Source organism: Larus michahellis, chromosome 3, assembly GCF_964199755.1.
Source record: "Larus michahellis chromosome 3, bLarMic1.1, whole genome shotgun sequence".
Taxonomy (NCBI): domain Eukaryota; kingdom Metazoa; phylum Chordata; class Aves; order Charadriiformes; family Laridae; genus Larus; species Larus michahellis.
Window position 1 is genome coordinate 93,573,681 of NC_133898.1, and position 26,452 is coordinate 93,600,132.

The 26,452-nt window shown below is 38.7% G+C and overlaps 1 protein-coding gene across 1 annotated transcript in view; it reads left to right on the plus strand.

The window, feature by feature from the left end:
* Positions 1–26,452, plus strand: part of ME1 (malic enzyme 1) — a 183,327-nt gene that overhangs the window by 121,164 nt on the left and 35,711 nt on the right. The window contains exon 7 of the mRNA XM_074581272.1: positions 19,787–19,896. Within this exon, the coding sequence (XP_074437373.1) occupies positions 19,787–19,896 (110 nt within the window). The remainder of the gene's footprint in view (positions 1–19,786; positions 19,897–26,452) is intronic.

Here is a 26,452-nt window from a genome sequence, read left to right on the forward strand (position 1 = left end):
AATAAATGATAACTTTAGATGATTATTACAACTCACGAAAATAAATTATGAAAATACAGGGTACTCTAATAGCAAGGTAGACGGACAGACTGATATTCCTGGCCATTTGCTACTATATGAGCTTCCCTTTTAATCTATTAAATGGAACATTGCTATTGTAAGCAAATATGCAGTTTCAAAGCGTAATACTTATTCTCTCTTATGCCATTCTTATTTTTTAGTCAGTCTCTTCTTTTTTAGCTTCTTGAAGTGGAAGCAATGGTCTCTTCATTACCTTCTGTATTGCTTGACCACGCGATTGAATATGATACGTGGTTATGAAACAGTTTTGTTTATTGGCAGTGAGTAGAAACATTTGCTATTTACTTTATTATTTTAATGTACAGATGATTTTACCAGTATGCACAAATCTCGTAATGTAATCACTCTGACCCTTTTTATATTTTTAGCTACTGAAGGCTACCAGCAAATAAAAAGTATTAATCAAACCAAGTCTTAACTCTGTCTTTAACTTACAAAGATATGGAATTTGGAGACATAGGGACCAAGGAGAAATATAGATGTTAAGCTCTAAGCTATCTTGTGTAAGAAAAAAATGATCAGTAAATAATTTTTCATTAAGGGAGCCCACATGACCCTCTTTGGTAGTACGTGACAATTTACATAAGAGAAACAGCATTTGATAGCATAATTCTGATGATATTCAGTATGTTATGGATCATATGCATCCACTGAACTGCAACTTGCAAGTGAGGGATGGATTTTGGGGGCCACCTCAGATGCCACAGTGAATGTTTAATGTGCACCTTTAGATATCTGTCTGATACTGTACAAGTGGGAAGCATTATTTAGTCTATTAACTCACATTTCTTCATAAGACTTCTTCCCATGTAAATGTTTCTTCCCAGAATGGTAACATGTGCAGACGTGTATTTGCTTCTGCATGACTGGAAGAAAAATGATTGTATCATCTTCCATCTACTTCCTCCCTGCATTTCTGCAAAAATAAGTATTTTGAGAGTAATCCCGTGTTACTGCTGAAGATGGAGTAGGACGATCAGGGTCACTCATTTACAGGCACCCATTAGTGTGTTGGGTCACACTGTGCTTTTGTGGGTGTTCTGCACTTGCTATCGTCCCAACATGTAATGGATTGATAGCCTGTAAAAAAAGCTTATGTGTATTAAGTGAGTGACAGGGAAAATAGCTTTCAGACAGGTAGTTGAAAGAAATAGATTATTATTATAGAATAAGAGTAATTAACCTTTTGGTTGCTTTTTTAAACTATGTAATCTCATATCATGAATATGTTACAAGATCTCTTTCAAAAAACTCACGGTCATAGGACGTACACAGACATTTCAGATGCTCTGTTTTGTGCTGTGTAATAATAATTGTTGCCATGCTAAGGAAGCTCAAGCTGAACTTGTTTATCCTCAAGAAGGCACTACAGAAAGAAAAAAATACTTTTACTTTGTTTTTCTTTATTATGGACTTGATTATATGGTGTAGACATTGCACAGGAGTAGAATACTTTGACATATTTTTCCCACATCCACATATTTTTTCTGCAAAACCTATTAAATACCTTTTCTTTACTCCAGAAGTTACATCTCTGGCTGGCTTGAGGTGACAGGATGGTTCACCTATGCAAGCAAAATTCTTTGATTTCTTCTGTGTTTTAAGATGCTGCTTTTTGGCATGCAGGGTGGCCTTAGGAGACTGGAGAATCCAACTCTATGTGAATGAGTAACCATAAAGAAGAGTAAGTTGTATTAAGTGTCATTCTTAAATTGCTCCAATTTGACCAATCTCAGTAGGTGCTATGCCGTTCTGCCTATAATGCACTCAAATAATGACTAGTCAAGTAGACCAAGTAAATCTAACTATGGATGTGAACATTTTAATACTGACCAGGACAACAAAGAGCAGAAGTCAGATTGTTGGGTAGTGAAAAGGAATATTAACTAATTGTAAAAGGCAGATGGATCTCTGATCAATAAATCATGAACACTGGACTTAAACTTCCTGAAGTAACCGGGATGTATTTTTTTAGGCAATATATCCTGAACATACTTATTAAAACAATCCAATTCACTAAAGTCACCGGAATACATATGGCTTAATAATTTGAATGATTAGTCATAGAATTTACCAGTAATTATAAGGTACAGAAAGTTTTTTGCTTCAAACACCAAAATAAGAGAATCTGGAATTAGCATAAATTTTTCTTTCATGATTCCTCCCAGTCATTCCAAAAAGGTGTGGCCTGGATCTAGTTTCAGAAGTACCGTGCATCTTCAATGGTGATTGAATCCAATAAGAATTCCAGCAGCTCATCTCTGAAAAACCAATTTACCAAGACCATTAAAATATATATAAAGCTTTTTTGTTGTATTAATATTCAGAAATTCAAGGAATAAGTGAGATACATCCAAAAAGGCAGATATTATAAATAGAAATAGAATTTAGAAAGAACACAAAAAATATGCTTTTTAACAATTTGGTACATCCCACTTTCTCAGTACACCCAAGTTGGTATCTGAGCCAGCTAATTTGAAGCGCACGTGTATTCTGCAAAGTCTATATGCTACGGTCGTATCCAAGAATTCTAGTGTATATGTGTCATTGGTTTCTAAACAGGCTGAAATAAAATCAGAGAAAAACTGCATACATAAGTGTACTGCCTCTATAATCTAAGATAACATGTTAAACATATATTTCTTGCTTCCCTCTGTACCAGAAATTGGGAGACCATTTGGTACACATCTGAGGTTCCCTGAGGAAGGCCTAAATAACACTGTGGAAAAGATAGATAGCATTTGCCTTAGCAGGGGATTATAAACAGTTCTGAGGAGTGTGCAGCCACTTCCTTTTCTCACCTAGTCCCCACTTACAAGAGCTATAATTTTATACATTGCTCTTTTGAGATCACTGATATAATCCCCAGGATCTTGAATATTTGAAGAGACTATGAGGAGGAGCCATCTAAAACTTCTAACCACCTGTTTGAAATGTTAAAATAGAGTTAGAACACTTCTGGGACGTTAATTTAGTCTTCAATTAACCTTTTTTTTCCAGTCATTGTTAATAAATATTTGAAGATAAGTTTACCAGTGAGACCGTTTGGACTGAAAAGTTTGAACTTGCTTCAAAGGCAATTTTTTAGAAAGCTAAATTCATGATGATAAAAAGCAACCATAGCCGCTAGCACAGGCTGCAATAATATGTCCAGTGTAGGTCAGCCGAAAGCATTGCCAGTTTTTCAATGTAAAATACAATGTTGATACTATCCCTTTCGCTCTAGGGATTTCAGAAAGCTCCTGTTTCTGCAATGAAAGCAAGAGTGGCTGTTATTTCTTTATGATGACTTCTGGAAAAAACATTACTTTTATAAATATACCATTTTATTGAGCTCGAGTATTCCACTTCTATGGCAAAATTGATAAACATTCCTCCAGTTTTTCCCAAGTATAAATCCAATTTGGGGTGATTTTGAAGTTAATACGTGAAATCTTTGCTTCATTTAAATATTAATAGTGGTGGCAACTTTTGTAGTATCAGAGCCATGAAAAGGGGTTTTGTTAGTCTTTGAGGGTTTACTCTTTGTGTGGAGCTTTGAACATTGTCACGTATATAAACCATATCAGTAAAGTTGTAGAAAAATGAATTTAGTTTGTAGTAATAAAATGTGAGTTTCCCTTAAACTCTGGCTAATATTTTCAAACCAGTTAATTACTTGAGTACTTCAGAAAAGTATTCTCTCAGTTTTGTTTTCTTTCTTACCTTTAAACACGTAATACTGAATTTCATCAGTAGGAAGTTTTGTTTAAAAATTTGTGATATACTTCTGCCCTAATTTTCCATGGTCATTTGTCGAAGAATGGGGTTTTTTTTCCCTGTGAACTCCTCCTTTCCTGGTCCAGAGTAACCAGAATCGTCCATCACATGTGAAATCAGAGAGCAACCAAGCAGTTGCAACCTGGTTTTGTCATGTTGATGTGATAGGTCAGAACATCGCATACCAAGGGAGATGCAAAATGCTGTTTTGAGTGGGAAGTGCTCCAGTTTTAGGCCAAATGTCAAAAGCCTAGGAGAATTTTTCTTAAAGGCAACTATGTAAAGCCTGTGGAGCCCTTCTGAACTTTTATTAATTTATGTTTTCTTCTGAAAGATAATAATCTACTGTGTTTTGCTGGTGCCAACTGCTGCAGATTAAACGTTTATCTATTAACTTGGGTTGCTGTTGCACTTGCAGAGCTGATTGGAAAAGCTTTTTATTAATACAGAATGGTAATCTTCTGGCATGACCCAAAAATGCCTGGTGCATTTATATTTAGAGAATCTCTAATCCTCTTGCAATAAGGCATGGTATGGAAACTACAATCCAGATTCTCACTAGTGTATGTAACTGCCATGGGAAGGGCAGAAAGAAGGAAGGATGCTGTCTGAGGAACAGCAGGTCACCATTCCCAGGAACTAAAGAGTTTGGCTGAACACGTACTTACATTCATTTTTATAATGTTTTCTGGTTTGGAGTATCTTCTGTGTGATCTGCACTGGTAGCGTTAGCTATTTTTATTGCTGTTTCATTTCTGCTGGATAGCATTAAACTGGAAAATTAAATTGTACTAGCAAAGCTGCTCAAACAGAACCCACCCAGCCTCTGAGGGAAGTAACAATGCTCTCCATCTCATTAGGATGTGTAAGATGAATCTGATGTCTTTCCCTGGGCATAGTTCTTCTCTATGCTTATCTTTAAAAAAGTTTTGAAATCTTTACTAATAAATCTTGGATAATCTCCCTCGTGGATTACAGTAATTTCTGGCCTTTGGGATACACGCCTGGTGTCCTTCCAGGCAGGCCAAATGCTGCTGCCAAACTCTTCTTCCTCGCTTAGTTCTCACTTTCCCTTTAGATAATGTTCTCCTGGGCTGTGCATTGCTTTACTACACCAAAATAGTTTTGGTTCTTTCATGGTTCTACACAGCTTTATTGCTACCTCTATCTCATCTTGTTTCTGCTGTAGTTATGCAGCTCTGCTACCTACCGCATCATTGTTGTTTGGTTTTTTCCTCCTTTTTTTAAAGAGGAATTTTTTTTTTCATCTTTAATGTGGAATGCCTTTCCCTGTTACATCTGCGACACAACTTTTTTTTTTTTTTTTTTTACTTCCTTCAGATTGCTTTTCAAAACCTACCTTTTGTAAGTCCTTTCAGACATCCCTTAGAGCACTCAGTGTGTTGACATAATGAACGCGTGGAATTGTATGTTAATTAAGCGTGTTTCTAGCCACGTTCAGAGTACTGCAAGTTTGTAAAGCCAGAAAATATTTTTTTAACTAGTTTGATGACCTGCATAAAATGGGGCATTTGGTTAGAGTCAATTGGTTTTGATATTTCAGTACTTAATTGTAGGCATTAAAAATGGTCAGAGTGCTATAGCACTGATTCTACTGTACCAAATATAAAGGTGAGATTACTCCATCCATATTTGATAATCCCTTATCTGTACAGCCCTTATTTGTGTTAACCTTTTTGGCTGTCATATCTGCTGAGCAATGATACATGCTTATTAACTACAGCTTTCTTTGAAATCTGTCTTTCAGAATAGACTTCTCTTTTGATCCTTGCTTTATAAATTTACATTCGGACACACTGAAATAAGTATATTTCTGTCTTTGTCCAGCTTACAAGATAGCACCCTGTTTCATACTTTATGATGACCTCAATCTTTGTGTCACATGTAAACTTTGTTAGTAATGATTTTATTTTTTTGCCATGATTTTGTTATTATAAATATTTAATAACATTGTGCCTAAGCACATATAGGGCTCACCAGAGGGATAAATGCCGCTTTCTCTTTCTTTTTCTTCCTCCCCATCTCCTTTTATTTAGTTGTCTCTGGACCTCTCTTCCCATGATACTTAGATTGTATGTCATGGAGAGCAGAGATTTGGTCATATAGTTTAATTGTCTGAATGATCTTAAGAGTGCAAATAGAGTAGAATGGAAAAAACATCAAATGCTTAAGATATATTGGAGAAAAACCTCCTGGATCCCATGTAGATGGTGTTCTTGGAAAAGAGTCAAAAGAGAAATTGGAAGTTGGATGTCCTTTGGGCCTGTGTCTGATACAAGATTTAGACTACAGAAGAGTTGTGGCACACTGATCTAGTGTTTTCCAGAGTAATGCCATCCCTAAAGACAGTGAGATTGACTTCAGGCAGTCGTAAATGTCAAGGTTATTTCTTTATATGTGGAAAATCTCTGACCAGGATGGTGGCAGAAACTGCATAATCACAGCATGATTACGAAGAATTTTAAAATCACACAGGGTAAGTTCAGATTTTGTCTGGGCAGGCTTTTTTTTCTAATGCAGTGGTGGGCATAGAACACAAATTATTTTGATACCAGCGTAGCGGATGTTCCATGCTTCTTTCTTTCTCCTTTGAGTCAGAGTGGAACTGAAGAGTTGCCTGGAATAGGTCATCTTCCCTTCTTCTTCACGATCAGAAAACCTCTGAGGTTCACTGTGCTTAAGGACATACAACTTACTGATTTTCTTAGGAAGCCTTGAGTCCCATGTTTCCGGGCTCTGCTCTTTGACACTGCTGACTTGCACACTGGGGAAGCTGGTACACCACAGACATGGCGATTTTGCCAGTTTTTGAGATGTGGTCCTTCAGCATCTCCCCTAAGCGTGATGACTAGAAGCTGAGGTTCCTGTTCTTTGTAAGGCTCTGAGATTATAGTATGTTAAGTAGGCATCCTACAGACCGACTTCAGAAGGAAAGTGTGTCACAAGAGACCAGGCAGCCATATATCCGTCTTAAATACAGGAGTCCATACAACCGCAACTAGCATCTGAAGATACTGCTGAATTTCTCTCCCTGGGTACAGTTGCAAGGGCTGTCATTCCACAGTGCCTTAAGACCGTGGTATACACCCCAGGCATATGACGCAGTTCTGTCCTGGGGCGCTTAAGATGAGATGTGACACTTCCTTTCAACCCTTGTCCATCTTCTCTGACTGAAATGTCACTTAGATCTCAACCCATGCATTTACCCATCTAGGAGAATTATTTCATATGCCTGAGCCTCTTTTAATGAGTTGGGAGTATTGGTTTTGACTGAAGGGATTACGGATTAGTTTTGAGATTTTTTTACTTCCCTAGATTTGAAATGGCTGCATACTAAAAACAGTTTCTAGCATAAATTATCATTGCTAGAATATATTGGCTACCAGCGGCTGGGGTGAGACGTATTACAGAATTCAGTCATTGCTGGGGCACTCAGCTCTCCTTCCTGGATGCTTGAGATAAATTTCTGACATATGCTTCTCTTCCGTCTAAGAAATGGTTAAAGAAAGTAAGGATTCACTTAAGGAATATACCATCCTATCCAGTTAGGGTGTAAAATAATTTTCACGTAAGTAAATGGTGATTGTTAATGCTATGAGCTATTTTGGAAAAACTCTCTGATATGTCCAAGGTAGACTGCAATTGTTCATTTTTTTAACTGTAAAGACTTGATGTTAAAATCAGTAGCTGTAAAGCCTACAAAACAAATTCCCTTGGAACCTACTTTCTCCCATCTTGGGAAGATAAGAGGAGAGACTTAAAGAACTAGTTTCTTTACCATCAAGTACCATGAGAGTATCTAGTCCCAAATGGCTTCTCAAATATACTTCCTGAAGTCCCAGGATTTTGTCTGATCCTGGCAATTCTCCATTTAAGTTGATCCTGGAATAAATGCAATAAAGGTAAATCTTTTCTACACAGTGGAATAATAGCTCCATTGTGAAGTACAGGGGTTTCCAGTTCGAGGTTTCATACATAATTGAGATTACAGTGCAAAAGCAGTATAGCATGCCGTGTTTGCTATAGAACCATTGTGGAAGAAGGAAACCTGTTCTTCAGATCCGACCCTGTGACATGTCAGGTAGCTCCAACTCGAGGCATCTGTCAGATTTAAAAGCACTCAACCCCTCACAGTTAGTGTGGCGTAGAGAACTAGTGAAGTAGTTGTAATCCAGAAGGGGGAAAAGCTGAAAAATGCTTTAGAAATACAACTGTTCTGGCTTATAATGTATACAGAAGAAACACCTTTTTCTTCCTCTTCAATCAGTGATGTTGAGTAAAGACCAGCATCAAGTCTAGGCATAATGGAGTTACTGATTTTGTGTGCAATAAAGGGCTTTCTTCATAATTCTAGTATGGATTACCTAAATCTAGTTCTAAAAACATTAATCTAAATGCAAGTGCGTTTGGCACTGAAAAACTAGCCAAATATTATCCTATCTTATCCTATCCTCATTTTCATTAAATCTGATTATTTACATACAAATTATTTGTCACAGTGCAAAATTTGTCTTGCCTAATTGGAGAGGAAATAGGTCTTTGTATTATGACAAATAATTGATGCTCTATACATTAGATGGTTAGTTAGATTTTATGATCCATATTCACCTGGAGTGCTGCATCCAGTTCTAACCTCCCCAGGACAGGAGAGACATGCTGGAGAGTGACTAGTGAAGGGCCACTAAGATGATGGCCTGGACCTGCTCTAGGTGACCCTGCTCTGGCAGGGGGGTTGGACAAGATGATCTCCAGAGGTCCCTTCCAACCCTACCATTCTGTGATTCTGTGAGAGGCTGAGAGCTGGGGCTGTTTAGCCCAGAGAAGCAGCAGCTGAGAGGGATCTCATCAATCTGTACAAATATTGGAAGGGAGGGTGTAATGAGGACAGAGCCAGGTGGTTTAGAAGTGGTGCCCAGTGACACGACAAGACAAAATAGGCACAAACGTTATGCTTAGATGTAAGACAAACTTTAAGAAGGAAAGTTTTTTGCTGTGAGAGTGACTGAGCATTGGCACAGGTTGCCCATAAAGGTTGTGGAGTCTTTTGTCACTGAAGATACTCAAAAGCTGTCTGGATGTGGTCCTGCACAGCCTGCTTTAGCTCACCCTGCTTGAGTCAGGGCGTGGATGAGATGATCTCCAGAGATGCCTGTGAGCCTCAACTGTTCTGTGATTCTGTGAGATTGCGTTGTAATATTCACAGTTCCTCAAGTCAGTCAGCGTGCTGTCTACATAATGCTTTGGAAATGGTAAGCTCCTTTTTCCTTAAAGTCTGCATTCTCCATTTCTTTGGTCTAGCCTCCAATATGTTGCTTTTCTCAAGTGTAGTTTGTGTTGCAGGTACATAAGATATTTTAATGCGTTGAAAACCTGATTAAGAAATTGGGGAGGGCGAGGTATGTTTCATAACTCATCAAAGAGCACAAAGATTATGGACTGTACTTAATATGTCGGAAATACTCTAAGTATTCCTGTTGCCAGCCTCCCTTTGCCATTTCTGAAAGGTCATTACTTCTTTGCCTTTTAACAGTCAAGGTGAAAGCTGTCAGTGGTGGAAGCGAGATTTCCATCTGTTCATTATACCTTAAGTAGCAGAGGAAAAGAGCAGATGTGCTGCCCCAGGCTTTGTTCTAATTTGTCTATCCAACTGCGTATTTATTTTTTTTTAGGGAAAATATCTATAAACTCATAAAAATATAATCAAATATGTAAGCAAATGCAGGCACCTTGTTTTAACCTCCTAAAGCCACTTAGCAGTCTTTTCCAGCAAGAAAATCTTTTCCAGCGGAATATCTTTTCCAGGAAGGCACTGCATTTGCTATAAATCACTCAGGCCTGATTCAGTAAGGCATCAAAGCACGCAGTTAAGTTAAAGCAAAGGAATAATCCTGTTACCCCAAGCTGGAATACTCATATGTTTAAGCAAATGCCTTAATAAATTAGCCTGTATCAAAGTAGTATTTTTAAATGCTATTAGACACAGTTAAGTAAATACAATGGACAAATTATTATGAAACTTTCTGGTGCAGAATTATCAGCCAAGGATCTCTTTTTTTTATTTTTGTTGCTGTAATGCAAACCTTTCCCCCTTTTTGGAAAGTGGGGAAAACTAGTGTCTGGGCAGTGAACATAGGAAGGTTCATTCTCAAGAAAATAAGATGCAGCTTGTATAAGCAAAATGCCACCTTAAAGTACACACAGTCAATGCAAATCTAATTTGTGCAGCCAGATGGGAGCTTTTACCTTTTCCAAGGACAGTTCTCATTTTAATACAGACATCTGAGAACTTGCCCAGAGAAACATTTAATGTCCAGATCTAGGAATCCAGGCTTTTTGGAATAGATGGTTCCACTAATCACAGTTACTATGAATAGTGATATATATAACGTAGTATCTTTCATCCTAGAAGGTCTATAGAGGCTTCCCTGTGACAGCCCTATGCTATTGTTGATCATTGTTCAAGTGCTGCTGTACTTATCTCTTTTTGATAACTTTTGTCAAAATTTAGAACATCAAATATCTTATTCGTAAAATATGCAGGTGCATGCCAACATGGGGAAACCTCAGAACTGTGGCCTTCTGATGCTTTTCTTGGCAAAGTAAAACTCCTGACAATCTAAACCAGACAGTAATAATAATTGACTTTTTGACAAATGTTTAAAGATTGCAGTCATGAAGTGACCAGGAAACACCCATTTGAAACCAGATTCCAACAATTTAAGCTGTGTAGGGTGTCTTATCATAGAGTGTAATTTATTTTATATGCTCTTTTTTGATAACAACAGTTCTTTTTTGGTTTAGTGTAAAGCCATTTAATTAAAATAAAAAAGTTAATTTGAAGGGCTTACTGAGGATCACGCTGTATTTTGGGAGGGCAAGACGTGACACACACCTTTTAGCTACAGCTAAAGATTCATGAGAAATAAAGCTACTCGCTATTTCCAGCTGAGATGGATTTCTTTCTTGATTCTCTGTTTTTCTGATTTACCCTGCTCAGACACTTGACCAATCCATCTGTTCAGTACCCTTCCCTCCCTCAGCCAAAAGTGTCACAGTGCCAAGTCTCTAAAGAAGAACCGAACAGCCTGAAAAGAAAAAAAAAAAATTCTCAGATCATCAGTCTCAAATCTGCACTCGTCTCTTTTAAGTGAATATAAAACTGAAGGTAATTTGAGATTCTTCTTTGGTCTAGGTCACAGTTAAAGCAGCTAAGCGGTAACACTGGAAAAAGCAGTACAATAGCCTAGGAGAGGTAGGATTACATTTTCAGGCTCCCGGAGTTTTACTTTTGACTTAGGTGGGGTGAGGATCAGATAACAAGTGAACCAATACAAATTCATGAGAAAACATCACAGTAATTCAATTTGCTGTTTACTTCAAATCCACATGGAATGTTTTAGGGTTTTTTTTGTTTTGTTTTGTTTTTGTTTTTTTAAGGAGGAAAACTACCAAGCTTCACAATATAGTTTTCTTCCTCTTCAGATTTAATCAAAGCATTAGCCAAGCCTACATACCTCTGTGTTTGCGGAAGTTTGGGTGGTATGTTTTTTCATGGCAGTGATCTCGTCTGCTGGGACTGATCTTTGTGTATGTCAAGAACTGAGCAGAAGAGTTTGGCTTATGTCTGACTTTGCATGTTATACAAATAAATTATACTTTTGAAATTTCACATTATACTATATCTCAGTACTATGTCACCCAGCCACTTTCCTGCTGAGGGGACTGTTTCACAGTGGAAAGGAGGCAACTTGACAGTCCACCATAGGAAATCAATTGAACAGCACTCAGTGCAAGATCTTCTAGAAGAGACAAGTAGTTTTATATTACAAAATCTCTAAACAAGTCGATTTTACTCAGTTAGTTTCACACCTGTGTACTCAAAGCATCAGGATGTATGTATTCATGTGGTCTGGCCAGGATTGCTCATGTCATAGAATCATTTTGGTTGGAAGAGACCTTTAAGAACATCAAGTCCAACCATTAACCTAGCACTGCATGTCCCTCAGCACCACATCTACATGATTTTTAAATAGCTCCAGGGATGGTGACTCAACCACTTCCCTGGGCAGCCTGTTCCAATGCTTGAGATCCCTTTCGGTCAAGAATTTTTTCCTAATATCCAATCTAAACCTTCCCTGGCACAACTTGAGGCTGTTTCCTCTTGTCCTATTGCTTGTTACTTGGGAGAAGAGACCAATCCCTACCTCTACAACCTCCTTTCAGGTAGTTGCAGAGAGCGATAAGGTCTCCCCTCAGCTTCCTTTTCTCCAGGCTAAACATCCCCAGCTCCCTCAGCTGCTCCTCATAAGACTTGCTCTCCAGACCCCTCACCAGCTTTGTTGCCCTTCTCTGGACCCGCTCCGGTGCCTTGTAGTGAGGGGTCCAAATCTGAATATAGTATTCAAGGTGTGACACTGAAGGCAAAAGGGCCCTCCCTGTCAAGTCCTCAGCACTTTTTCTGGGCTCCTGGTGATGAGTGCTGATAAACTTTATTTTATACAGGTCTTTTATGCTTTTAGGATCCAACAGCTATGCTGTCATGGTTATTTTGCCTCAGGGTTTTGCTTGCTTCAGCCTCCATAGATTTTAGGCAAGTCTGCCCTTCGTTTGTCTGTGTGTCCTCATGTTGAATTTCTTCAGACTGTAATATGGCTTCTTTCGGTGCCCATGAAATAGAGAGTGGCATATGTGATGTGCTGTGATGGCAAATTGCTGTTGTTGCTCTTCTACTGTTGTCAAGGTGCAAGGTCCTGGTCCAAGGGTTGGCTGTGCTGCGGCCTTACCAGAGCTCAGGCCTGCTCATCTTGACGTAAACAAGACATTTTTAATTTTCCTGCAGTCAATTTTGTCCTTCATTATCCGTGTGCACCACAGTTTTCATCTTTGTTTTGCTGCTGCTTCCAGTAGCACATACGTTTCCATTCATACTTCGTTCATACCAGCCTTCTTATTTCTGTTACAAGACTCTGTACACGTGCACTGCAAAAGTCAAAGTTATGATCGAGCCTAGTTCCTGACAACATTGTTATGTGAAATACTTCAGAACAAATATCTAAATCCAAAATAAAATACGAGTATTTTTGCAACAAGAAGAAATGAATCTTTACAACAGTGGTAACTTTTGGTTAATTATTTCTCAGCCTTTGTATTTTAAAGCACTGAGACATCTGATAGTGAATTCAATCGGCTATTGAAGTAGAAGAAATCTAGTTCAGGTTCTCTAGTGACTGTCAATATTAATCCTTTAACAGCACTTTGAAAATGCACAAAAAATTAGACAGGGTGTGGTTGGAAGATGTTTTCAACTTAATGTTTCAGTAGGATGGACTTCTAAGACTTCAGTTTAAAGAGCAAGTAGTCCTCGCTACAGAGTATGATGCAACCAAGCTGATGAAAAGTTAAAAAACCAGACCATTTCTTTTTTGTAGTAATCGTTTATGTTAGCATACCACAAAAGCTATCAGTTTGATTCCCTTCTTGCATAAGGGAAGCCCTTTATGTAACTAATGTCTGACTTTGGACAGAGAATCTGATTTTTCTTCTCTGCTTAAGAGCAACAACTCCTAGGGCCACCAACCACAAGACCTTCCTAATTCAGCATCGCTCTGCTCCTAAACCTTGCTATTCCCGAGGCCTGTGAAGTCCACACATGTAACAGTGCAGTTGGGTGGGGGAAGAAAACCCAGGGAAATTATGAACCATCTCCAGCCCATTCTCTTCACTTCTCCTGGGACAGAAAGGCCATGGAGGTGAACACCAATCCTGTTCTGCAGAGGGAAGGAGCAAGCGGAGGACTGTTAGAAGCACTGATACAAAGCAGGGCTGCTCTGCAGACACTGTAGCACTGTGGTTGTGCCAGGGAATAGTAACATTGAAAGTTTTTGTGGAGTTGTATATCCTTAAGCAGAATGTGAATGAAGCAAGGGTCTGCTGCTGGTACTAGGGTGGGTGCTAAATGCTGCTGTTTCCCCTACCCCCATGCCTAATTTGGATATGTACTGAGCTCGGGCAAGGACTGGTTTGGAAACAGAAAATGGCTATGAAAAACACTCCCAAGAAAGTAAATGCTTTCTGTGGATAAAGTAAAAACAATGGCTGCCTGCAGGGGAAAAAAAAAAAAGAAGAAATTTAAATAGGGTCATTCATGTGGAAAGCAGAGATGCTGACAGTTTCTATTAAGTTGTTTAGGAGATCTCTTCCTGTAAGAAACGTCCTGTCTCCGACTTGCTGGTCCAATTCAGGACAGAGAGAGAAAGTTATCTGTAATTTAATGATACCTCTTCTGGGAAGGTATTTGCATTGTAGCACTGGCTAGGGCTGAGTACACCTTGGACAGATTTCTATCCTGTGCAGCTGTAGCACATCAGGCTACAGGCAGCGTAAGTAGTAACATCTGCTGCAGAGTGGCTGTGGTGCTGGCTGGAGGGTTTCTCATCTTGGCCACCTTCTTCCACAGAACACATACATAGCAATTATGGTGGAAAACTCTATCCCCCTCGGTCCAATTTGGTTGAATTTAACCAGCAGGTTAAAATTGTAGTGGAAGAGGTGGTAGGATGGATGTATGACCTCATTGCAGCCGTTTAGTTGCTTTATGAAATGAAGTTAAAGATAGTTTGGGGGAGAGCAGGAAGAGGAGGCATCCAGGTCATAAGAGCTGTCAGGAGGGAAGGTGAGAAGGCATCCTTTCATGAAAGCCCTGGCACAAAGACGAGTTTATAGCAGTGACCATTATGCTTTAAATCTGTTTGGGATATATGGAAATGAACAAGCTTACAGCGTTTGGAGTGAGGAGGAAGGAGATGATTTCCACATTGTACTGGTGCACTATAAATGGTTCTGGCTGGTGGAGCGGCTGCATGACGCACAAAGTGAAGGAGAGAACACTTTTGTTGCTATCATTTTGGTTTTGCTCCTTGTTAAGAATGGGTGGCAGCAACCACTTCTGATGGTTTCTAAGGCTTTTTCATTTCCAGGCCCGTATGAACAAAGAAAATAGTCAAATAGGATTTTGGAAGCTCTAAAAACCTAAAAAGCAACCACTTGTTCCTTTAGGAAAGTTTCCAAAACAATGGCTGGCAGTAAGAACAAATGGTCCAAATATATTTCCAGAAAAATTTCTTAGCTGTAGAAGTAAGCATGGATTTTACTGATCATATGGTTTGAATTCAAAATGATGCCCAAACTTTTATAGCTCCCACTGGATTCTTGAGGGTTTTCCCTATTTGAGGTTCTGAAGAGCGTCGGGTTGCCAAAATGCTAGTACTGTATATTTGGGACAGTTAAAGAGCTGTGGACACTTTTCTCCAGCCTGTTGCATAAAGATATAATCTCTAGAATGATTTGAAAAATTAACATTGTTGTCACAAACAACTGAATATAAATTATTTATAAATGGAGAAAACTAAGCTAAGACTGTCACACAAAATATGTTGTGAATTGGGAGAAGTATTGGAAACGCGTTTTCTGGCAACCACACATTCGGTGGGATGGTTCTTTTTAATACATTGTCCAGCGTTTGCCTCCCATACTTGATGACAAATCTGATGTTGCATGCTTGCCACCGCTCTTGTCCATATTTTCTGTCCATAACAGAAAAAGGAAAGATGGCTTTGAATTCCTGTCCAGTTGGATCCTAATTCAGACTGCCTGTATGATTTGGAGCAGGAGACTAAGATCCAAGCATACAAAAAGACATAGGTGACAAAACAGGATTTACGAGGGGGAACGGTGATCTGGATTATCACTTTCTAGGGACGATTTATGCATGTTTAATCAGCTACCACAGTGACAGATCCCAAACAGGCGGAAGAGAGGAATTCACAGCTACAAAACACTTGTCTGCAAGAATCCAGCGGTCCTAGCCAGGCTACTCAAGCCAGGCAATTGCTATCGTAGAAGCGTTTTCCAGAGCAAGAAAATAGTTAAGAATTCACTAGGGCATTTATTGCACACCAAGGAGGAATGTCTCCCAGATTTTTGTTTATTTTCTTAGTTTTGGTAGTCTAGGACTAGATCCGTCATTTCTTCAAGTGTTCTGGTTAAGATAGTTGATGCCCACTGGATAGGTTCTCTCTTCCGTTTATTTGTACCATCTTTCAGTATGAGCATGCATGTTAGTTATGTGTTTCTCCATTTCCCCAATTATCCCTTATCTGTCCCTGGGTCAAGAGTAGCAGTAGCTGGAGAAATGTCTCTGTTTTGGGCAAGCATGATATGTTGTATGTGACTCATGTTTGCAGAATTGTAACTGCATACAGTGTCTGCTTGCTCTCATGATTGTCTTGGTGACATGTTCAAATTAAAAGGATTTTAGGTTACGTTTTAAATGCGTATGCCTTAAAGTTTCAAATAGGAAGGTGAAATTCTCCTAAGGTATATGATAATCAAGTTTATATACTTAGGTAAACCGTACACAGGTTAACACCCTTATTTCAGTCCACTGCTTTTAAAATATGGAGAAATATCTCTTACAGTGTTTTCTATTGTGACAGTTCCTTGTGACTTTGCCTCCTAATCTTGTCCTGCCTGGAGCTGCTGGCACCTAACTGTGGTCCTTTTGCTTTTAACATGCCCCCTGTAACAGTCAACCACAACCATTCAACGGTGGTTTGGAATATGATGATTTCCTTTGTAGCAAATCTCAGTTACTGGCTTCTGGACCTACCCGATCAGTCACTCTGTGCCATCTGAGGAAACTCAATAAAGTCCATCTGCACCATATATGTATAAAGTATTGAAGATAGATGTTGAGCTCGTCGTGTTTTAGGATAGCTGTAGGCTTTGTTTTCTCTTTCCATAATGTCTGACAGATAATATGACTTACGGCACTGTAGTGGCCTGTAGTTGCTAGAATTTGAGTGGTTTTGAAGGCACAAAAGGATTTGATGACTGTACGTGGGCAAGCAATAAAGTGCTTGGTTCCCTTCTCATCCAGCGGTCATTTGTCTACCATACCCACCTATGAAGAGGTGCAGTTCCAAACTGAAAATTTGTGATGACAATAGGGCATGAGGTGCAAACAGAGAGGACGTGTTCTGGTTTTGTGAAGGTTGATTCAAACAGGTCCCCTTATGGTGGAGAAACCACAACCTAAACCCATCCATCAGAGTGCAATAGGGATGGAAGGTTGTTGTAAACTGGTACAGGAAGGAAAGTGGAACTGAACTGCTGGCTGTCGACGTAATTTTAGGTTTTGGCTCAGCTTTCTGTTGTAAGGGATTGTGATAGTAAGATGTGGAAGTCATAGAAGAATTTGTTTTGGTATGGTCACTGCTTCCAGAACCATGGGGCACACTTGTAGCCAATTGATTACTGCAGTATTTTCTGGAATGCCAGAGATTAACTATTTTGTGTTATCTCATCTATATATCTCATCTGTTAGTGGTTTTGAGAACAGAAATATTCCAAGCAGAGAAACATGGTGTCATTTTCTTGTCTATCACGGGTAAGCAGTAACTGGATTTGATTAGATATTTTGAAGACATAGACCTCAAACTTCACAGATCTTATGAGGTACTACTGGTCATGGGCAGCGCTGAAGTCTCAGGTTTTACCTGGGTGTCATGCATAACACTTGCTACAAATAAAAGTGCTGCTTAGAAATTTTTCTGCTGTAATACCAAAGTCTCAGAGGCCCAGAATTAGACTGCCTGCATTTTTTTCCATTTTAATTAAACAGACGTAATATCTTGCTCAGAGAATTAGTATGGACAGCGTGCCCAGTATAGCATGAGTGTTTTCTACAGGGACACTGATTTAATATAATTCACAGGGAGTTTTGATCCGTGTCTATAAAGGCAATGGGTAAGAAAACAGAGAAAAAATCAAATGCAGATGAGAAAATGGAATGTTATATATGGTAAAATAAAGAAACAGACATTGGCCTAATGACATCCAAGAAACACTTCTAACCAAGCTCCAGGATTCCAGAGTGTTAATCTCATTAGTTGCATATTATTATTCAACTGTCAGCTCCTGGACCCTTATGGAATCACAGAAATTCATGTCAGATACTGAATCAGATTAGGAATTTAAATTAATTATTGAAAAATAACTCCAGTTTCTTATTTGAACTCAGATTTGCTGTACTGAATTACTGACTCGCCAGATTCGTTTTTGAACTGTCACTATGCTGCTGAAGAAATCCAGGTTTTTCCATAAAACCTGAAGATGTATTTATTTTCAGCAGGAATTACCATTCCTGCCAGTGGAATCCCAGTAGTTTTGGCTAATTGTAATATAGCTGTAAATATGTGATTTCCATGGAAATTAACTTAGAGGAATTTTTGTCTTTTTTTTTATATTGGTGGCTTTGCTTAACACGGTTGCCAAACACAGGTATGGTTTAAAGAAAAACTTGATTAACATTAGAGTAGATTATTTATACTAAACTGCTCAGTATACCTGTGTATTACTTTTCTGGATGAAGCAGGAACTCCCTGACTGTCTCTCTTGGATTTGTGCTGTTAGCAGATAAGGAAGAAACTCCTTTAGCTCAAACAGCTCCTTTGTGCTGTTGAGTCTTGCCCGGTTAGACCCCAGTGGTAATAATTTCATAGCAACACCTTAATGCAGTATTTCTTTTAAATTTTAATCAAATGGTTCCCTAATCTGCAAATTGCCATTAGGTTTATTTATGTTTAAAATACCTTTTTTTTTTTTTTAACGAATGTTTTGTAATACTATTCCAGGGTGGGATAATGTTTATGTGCCATTTCCAGATCCAAACTTATACAGACAATTTTAGTACTAGCCCTATATTTTAAACTTTTCGTGTGCTACTTTTTCTTTTCCCATATGAGATTGACAGTATTCAATAAGTTACCTGGTGTTTTGGGTTGTTTTGTTTTTTTTTTTCCTGTTGCCAATGAATTCAGTCTTTACATAGTTTTTGCCTATAAATGTCTTTGGTGGTTTTTGGGTTTATTTTGGTTTTTTGTGCGTTTTTTTTTTTCCTTTTGAAAAAAAGTGTTTGTATATTTGAAAATGACATAAGCAAGGAATCCAGAGACAGTACTATTATGAAATGCATCTAAGGACTGGAGGATGCACAGTAGTAATATTACATTAATGTAACTTATTATTAACTTCACTAGACTTCAAAAGTTACTGACCCATGGTGTTGAACTGACTTAGTCATATCAGCATCTGATGCAACTGTATGCTATATTTTCAAAATACTTATACAGACAAAGTACTACAGGAAATGTCAATTTGAATTGTTTCATTAGCTACAAGGATGAGAAAACATTGAAATGGATTATAACATTGATTCTTAGCATACTGTTTAAGAAACATCTAGTATTGATATGAGAAAATCAGTTTTGACATTCCAGTGAAACAGTAGATGTAAGAAATGTAGATAAACTCATTTCTGCGTATACCCAGTTTTAGTGTATGTTAGCCAAGTGTAACTCAATTCAAATTTGCAGCTATCACTTTCCTTCCTTAACGTGTTGTCACGTGTTTATCATTTGTCTAGATTAACTGTGTTTCTGATAAATACCTCTTTTATAATTGTGAATGATGTCATGCTGCTGACCTGCATAATGTCAATAAAATAAAATCCATGTTCTGAATAAGTTACCTTCTTACTACCTTTCTTAGGGGGCCAGGTATTTTTTTTTGCTCGCTAGCTGATTGCTGAGCCAAGACTTCTGTTGAGATGTCTGCAGAGAGATGAAGGCCATTTCCCCTGATCTTTTATCCTTAATTTAGAACTGAGTAAAGAGTATTGGTAGTCTAATTATGCCTTCTAGATAATTTACAGGCATGTAAAGATACAGAATATAACAGAAACGTATTAGTAGAAGTATAAATCATATTATACTTGTATTCAAAATCTGACTGCAAGTGTTAATAGCTTTTTAATATACAATTATGTATTATTTTTAATGTAATGCACAATTTTTTGCCTTTCTAGGTATGGCATGAACTGCCTCATTCAATTTGAGGATTTCGCTAATGCTAATGCATTCCGCCTCCTGCATAAGTACCGTAACAAGTATTGCACTTTCAATGACGACATTCAAGGTAACAGACTCTTTCTCTTCTCTTCACTCTTGTGATGCTTACAAGCCAGCAAAATGAGTCTTAATTGTTGCATCAGAGAGAAAAAAAAATTATCAGCTTTCCTGTGTTATTTGAAGACGTTCGGTACAGGTCGTCTTTTGCCTTGGGTTTCCTCAGCATGGGTTTCTGGTGAGCTGTCTTTGCTCTTAACCTTTCCCCTCTCACTTATGCCTCATGCTTTATTTAGATGTTCACTCTTCAGGGTTGTTTTTTTTTTTTTTAATAGTTTAGTGTGTGAATGGCCTTCCCATATAAATTATTAACTTCAGATCTTTGGGCAAATGTCAAAGAACAAGCCTGCACTGTACTTCCCTCAGGGTTTTTGTCACTGCAGCAACTACTGCTCCACTGTTCCTCCATGTGACAGAGCTTGCGTGGTAAATGTCAAACTGTATTTCAGTTCTTAAACTGGCAACTGAGTTAAATATCCTTCTAATTTCTCTTGCAGTCTCAGGGCTGCATTCAATTTTAGAGGAAGATTATCCCCCTGACTCTGCTTTCCCATCTGAATCATTTGTAGCAGCTGGCAAAAGGAAAAAATCTAGGATGGGAAACGTCAGCAAGGGGAATTCCCCCAGTGCTCAATCTACAGGGGCATCTTGTCCCTTCCCTCCTGAGAAGAAAGACGAGCAGGGCTGAAGCGGTGGATGCTGCTGCTTGGGTTGCCTTATTTCCTGTCAGGAAAAGAGCACTGGAAAATAACTTTCTCTGAGGCAGTAAGTCCACTGGCTGCCATCCTTGCGAGGAGACTGAAGTCAGATGAATTGCTGGAGACAACAGGTACCCAAGGAGGGCCCTGGTCACCCAGCTGCCTCTTACCCCTCACATTTCCTTGGGTGGGTGGAGGTTCTCAGCAGTGACAGGATCAAAAATGAGACTTTATCTGTCTTCATTTCTAACAGTTTGCAGTGACACTCAAGGCCAAGCATTAGGAGGTTGAGTTTTCCAGAAGTCATTCTTGAGACCTAGGTCTTATTTCAGGGACTCAACACATGGCGATGAATTTATCCCTGATGCTAGGGCTTTGGCTAGCCACGTGAACTATGTTTCTGTTACAAGCCTGGCTGAGTTTTACTCCTACAGCTGAAACAGATTATGGAGGACAAATTCCCAGATGCGAAATAAACTAATTATAAAATGTCATTTCCCTTTGTAAGAAGCATGGTGCTTCTTACCCTTCAGGGTCTGAGTGTAGCCATGGCTACGACAGTCCAATACAGCAGACCAAACAGCATCTAGAAGTTTCCCTAGTTTTTCAGAGATCCACCTCCCACAGGAAATTCTCTTTCCTTGCAGGATGAAGGTCCTTACCCAGAATCAGAAAGAGACTCAACTAGAAGGTAGTTTCAAAGAAATGGTAGGGAAGCTTTTCAGCAAAAGTGTACCAAATATGGGTAAAGTAAGCTGAGAAAGTCTTCTGGGTCTCTAGAAGTATTTTATAACTACTGCATTCTCTCTTGTGCACCTTGGAAGGAGGTATCTTCATGCTCATAACTGTTGGAAGGTGTCTGTTTGGCTTTTGGCTGAGCTTCTGTAGCAGCTATTGGTCTTTCTTAGAAGTGCAGCCACGTGCAGTCTTTTAATTTTTTCGGTTTCTGCAGTCTAATTTGTGTTTGTGGGTCTTTTGATATTTTCGTAAATGATGTCTGGGACTTTTGGGTGATCTCCATCCTTAGTATTTTTATAGCTTCCAAAAGGTAAAAGCGTATACATTTAGTCTGCTCTGATTTCTGCCATTTGTCATCATATCCCCATGAATACCTTTAGTACTTTTTTTGTAGGATGTCATCTTCCCCTATAATGTGGCAGGGGAACGGCAACAGCCCAAATACAGATCCTGTGATCTTTTCTCCCTCTTCTTATTCCAGCTTTATAAACCCTAAAGATATTTCGCCTGACAACTTTGATAAGGATAGATGATGCTAGCTTCTTTAGCAATCCTTAGAGATTTTCAGTTTCTAAATAGCATGATTTTTTCCAGGCTACTTGAAAGAGTGTCCTTCTCTGTATGCAAGTTGTATTTTCTACCAAAGCAAACAAACAAACACTGCATCTGATTTGCCATCATCTTCTGAAGACAGTGCTTACATGATATTTTAAACATAGTTTCTCCTAGTCCAAATCCTAGTCCTAGTCAAGCCAAAGCTACTTCAATGATAAAAATAAATGTTTAATATGTTTCATGAAAGGGCGTGAGGCTTTTTTCAGTGCCATGGGATATCCAGACAAAGGATTCCTATATATCTTAGCGATGCAATGAGGACCTTTAAGTACTTCAAATCTAAAAAACCTAATATATGATCCTGACTCCTGTCAGACACTATAAAAGATAGAAAATATGGCAAGCTGAATACCCATTTGCAAGTAGTAACTTGGACAAATGCAGTTGCCTTCTGTTAGCTCGCAGCTATTTCCAGCGTGCCCCTATACTGACACCATTGCATAACATTTGGAAAAAAGTGTCTGCCAAAACACTGATCTTATAAAACCACTGAAGATTGGCCATTTAGGGTCCCCTACAGATATATTTAAGAATTTCTGGAAATAGTTTTGTCTCCATCCCTGCTACAGTGCGGTCACATCTTGATTTTGAAAAGAGCTTTGTAACTTTTTCTACGTGCCCTCTCTGTACTCAAGGAATTGGGAGCAAGGGTGAACAGGATTCTGACCGACTGTTATAAATCTGTTTTGGAATAATAAAATTGCTCTTCTTTTGTCATTCTAGAAAGCATCTTGGTTTTTGGATGGATGGTGATTTTTTTTTTTCCTTTGTAATTATGATAATTTCTTCATATTGATATTTTCAAAATTTTTTTTTTACAAACACAATAGCAATAATGTTGCTTTAGGGAGAAAATATTTTTTCCTTGGATTCTTGTTTGGTTTTATTCTGACCACAAATCAGCTTGCTTCTTTTTTTTTTTCCTCTCTCTCAAACATATAGAATATGATTTTTGGAAATTAAAATCAGTGAAAGCCTTGGGTTGAAACCAAATACTTTTATCCAGTTCTCTCTAGCTATTAGAGAGCATTTTCCAAAATTGAGGGGCTTTGATCATGGGTTCCTATATGGGAGAAATGTAAATTAATATTGTAATGTCAAGCTCCACAACATTTAGAAATATCTCAATTAGATCAGGTTGCTAGCTTTGCTCATCTGCAATATTTTTAGGAAGGAGAAGTCATAAGGACAGGGTGGAATTTTCCTTAAGATATGAGATGTGGTGGTTTTTTTTCTCTCCAATCCCCGCCTGGGAATGGACCAATGCCAGAAGAAGAACTGGGGCTTGTGTTGCCAAACAAAGCTGTTTATCAGGGTGGAAGATGTTCTCTGCTTGATCACCCCTGGAAGGAGGCAGGGTTGGGATTCACGGTTTAGGAGAATGAAAATCCTCTTGGAGAAACTGACCTATTCCCTTGCCTGCTGTGGGGATGTTGAACAAATTTCTTAAGATCGGTTAAAGAAGAAGTCCTAAGTACAAGTCCAGGACTGCGGTGTCTGAAATCCCGCTCATGGGTGGGATCGGCTCAGGCCATACCCACTGCACCTTGTCGAAGCCATCTAGGGCAGAGGAGGGTGGTGCTGTAGCGCTCCCTTTCCACAACCATCTTGGTTTTGGTGTGTCTGTTGAAAGAGTTTTTGCTACTTGAGCACAGTCAATGACTTAAGGCAAGTTTGCACATCTTGGGAGTGGTGCATTTGTTTTTTGTGGGTCTTTCAGCGCTTATCACATGGTAGCTGGTTGTTGTAGTCGTTGCTGACCTGGACAAATTTGCAATAGTGGCATAAATTTTTCTAGCCTTGCTTGCCTCTATGCAGGTCAATTATTTCAATTATTTCAACTGTTTTCACTTTTTCCCCAACCCTGTACTTCAAAATTGTCACAATCAACAGTGACAAACTTCTGCAGTATAAGCCAATCTACATAAAATGTATTTCTTTATGCAGTATAATACTGTTTGTATTCTAGTGTTATAGCTCTGTTTCACTGTGCCCACAGTTGCAATGCTTTCCCTCACTACGGACACAGAGCCTGCATTTTATGCCAACAAAAATATTTACACGGAGAGATTGCACTGGATTGGAATTAACTTCGGTATCCATCATGACCTTAGATGTCATTAGTTTTTAACAGCTGTGCTGTTTAATTGCATCAAAAATTCATGAAAAGAAACAGACTTAAAATAAAAATGTAGAGCACATATGATTTAAGATTATTATTCCATCTTACATGTGTGGTTTGATTTAAAATATGTGCTAAATGTTCAGCAGGCTGCCATGTGAATAATTAAGAAAATTATACCTGGAAGTTATGTTATGACCAATTTAATGTCAAGTCAGTGCAGGTCTCAGAAATCGAAATTTCTCTGTCATAAGCATTTTCCTTTTTAAGATTTAATTCTTTTTAACATTAACATCAGAAACAACACATTTGGTACCTGGAAATTGCAGTTCTTGAAATCAAATTGTAAAGAAGGTTTGGGGTTGTGATGGGCATGGGGCTTCCAATTCATCCTCTGACCAAGAATTTGAAAAATGTGAAGTCGAATGACATGTAATAGCTTATATGTTGATATCATATGTTGATATCAAATTCTGATATTATGTTCAAACTGTAGAAAACCTCTTTCATAATATGAAGTGACATTTGCTTCCAAGTGAAACAGACACTGGGATTTTTAAAATAAAATAATAAAAAAAAATCCTATTAAGACGTATACTGTAGGGTTATGTGAAGTATATTTTTTTCTTCAAGTATATTCATCAGGATATCACCTCTGCGTTGCTCAGTGGTAAATTTACATTGAAATCAGTATGCTTTCAAGTAAATCCCCCACTGTAGCTTTTGTGTACTTTTCCATGTGTACAGACAAGTACGTGTATGTACAAGTATTCTTCTGTTTCATTTTTTGCTCATTACGGGTTAAAAAAAAAATAAATCCATTCTCCCCGCGTTCCAGGGCAACCGGCTCCAGGTGGCCCTGCTTGAGCAGGGGGGTTGCACCAGAAGACCTCCCAGCCTCAGCCACCCTGTGCTTCTGGGACTCTCTATCCCTTTTCAAACATACCAAGCGGTAGCTCTTTTACGAAGGCTCCATTTCTCCTTCACTGGAGCCTTTCCCCCCTCTTCGCGCTGCCCGCCTGCTGCAGCTGCAGAGTGAGGCAGAGCGCATACAAAGCTCCGAAAAGCCACTCCATGGCAAGGAGAAGGAGCTCCCACCTCTTCAGAGAAGGTCCTTTTGAACCACCCCCAGCCACAGCGTTTGCCTCGCTAGCAACTGAGATGACACCTTTTAGATAGGATCTTTACTCTCACCTTTTTTTCCCAGTAAGGACAGGAGAGGAGAATGGATTTATTTTTTTTCCCTGGCATTCTGTGCAGTGTTATTTGGAAGACTGGCCATGTTAACATGTGATTTCTATTATGCTGTGTATTCAGAAATACGAATTTTACTTTTACCACTTCCTAAGCTTTCTGTCCAGAATGAATAGCTCAGATTTTAGGATGTGCTGCAGAAATTCCACCCGTCTTCTTATTTACTGGCTTTTTAAGATGAGGTAGAGAATACGACATAAAGGAACTAGTAATACTTGATTACAAGTTTTATTTTTTGAAACTTTAAATAATGGACAAATGCTTCAGTGCCGTAAGCCATTTCTTGCTAATTTAAATTAAACTACATCAAATAAAAATGAACTTCTCATTCATCATGTTTTGGGCCTGGTTTTGCCCATTTTTTTCTTTAATTGTTGCATCTGCTGAAAGAAGTCTCTGTGCTCCAAAGCATCTATAATGTGCCAACCCGAAAAGGCCGTGGTCTCTAGGATTTCCTTTGACATATTCATACTCAGTCGTACAGTTTACAGTAATAAGAAGGGCTAAAGAATCTTGGACAGAAGCCAAAGACTTCGTAAAGAATAGTGTACTTTGAAATCTCATATCTACCATAATTCTACAAGATACAACTCGCCTTCCTAGAAAACGAAATGTTTTCTGTCACAGCAGCTGATATATTATCCTTTGTTAAACTTGCTTTGGTTATTCTTCTAGAAATTTTGGGAAGATAGAATCAGTTTTCAAAATTATATCCGTGAACAATACTGTTTTTCCGGCTGACAAACTTAGCAGCAGTACCTCGGCCATGAAGATAAGCAGGATCCCAGCATTCCCGTTCATTATAAATTTACGGTGTTTCATTTTTGTCTCCGTCACCAGAAAGCGGCTTGAAGAGCAGCTTTCCTGACTGACTGAGAAGTCCTCTGATGAAGGCAGGGTGCTGCAGTGGCCACAATTTCTGGCGTCAGGGGCTGGAAGCAGGACCTTACACTGCTCCAGCTCAGCTTTCCTTTTCAGGAGACCAGATCAACGGTCTTAGGAATAAGCCATGTTATGTAGGCTTCCTCCTCCCCGACAAGCACAGCTGTGTAATATAAAATAGAAGAAAGAATTTGGCATCCAACGAGAGGATGGGATTTATTTTTTTTTTATTGCCGGTTATGAGGATTGCTTGGTAG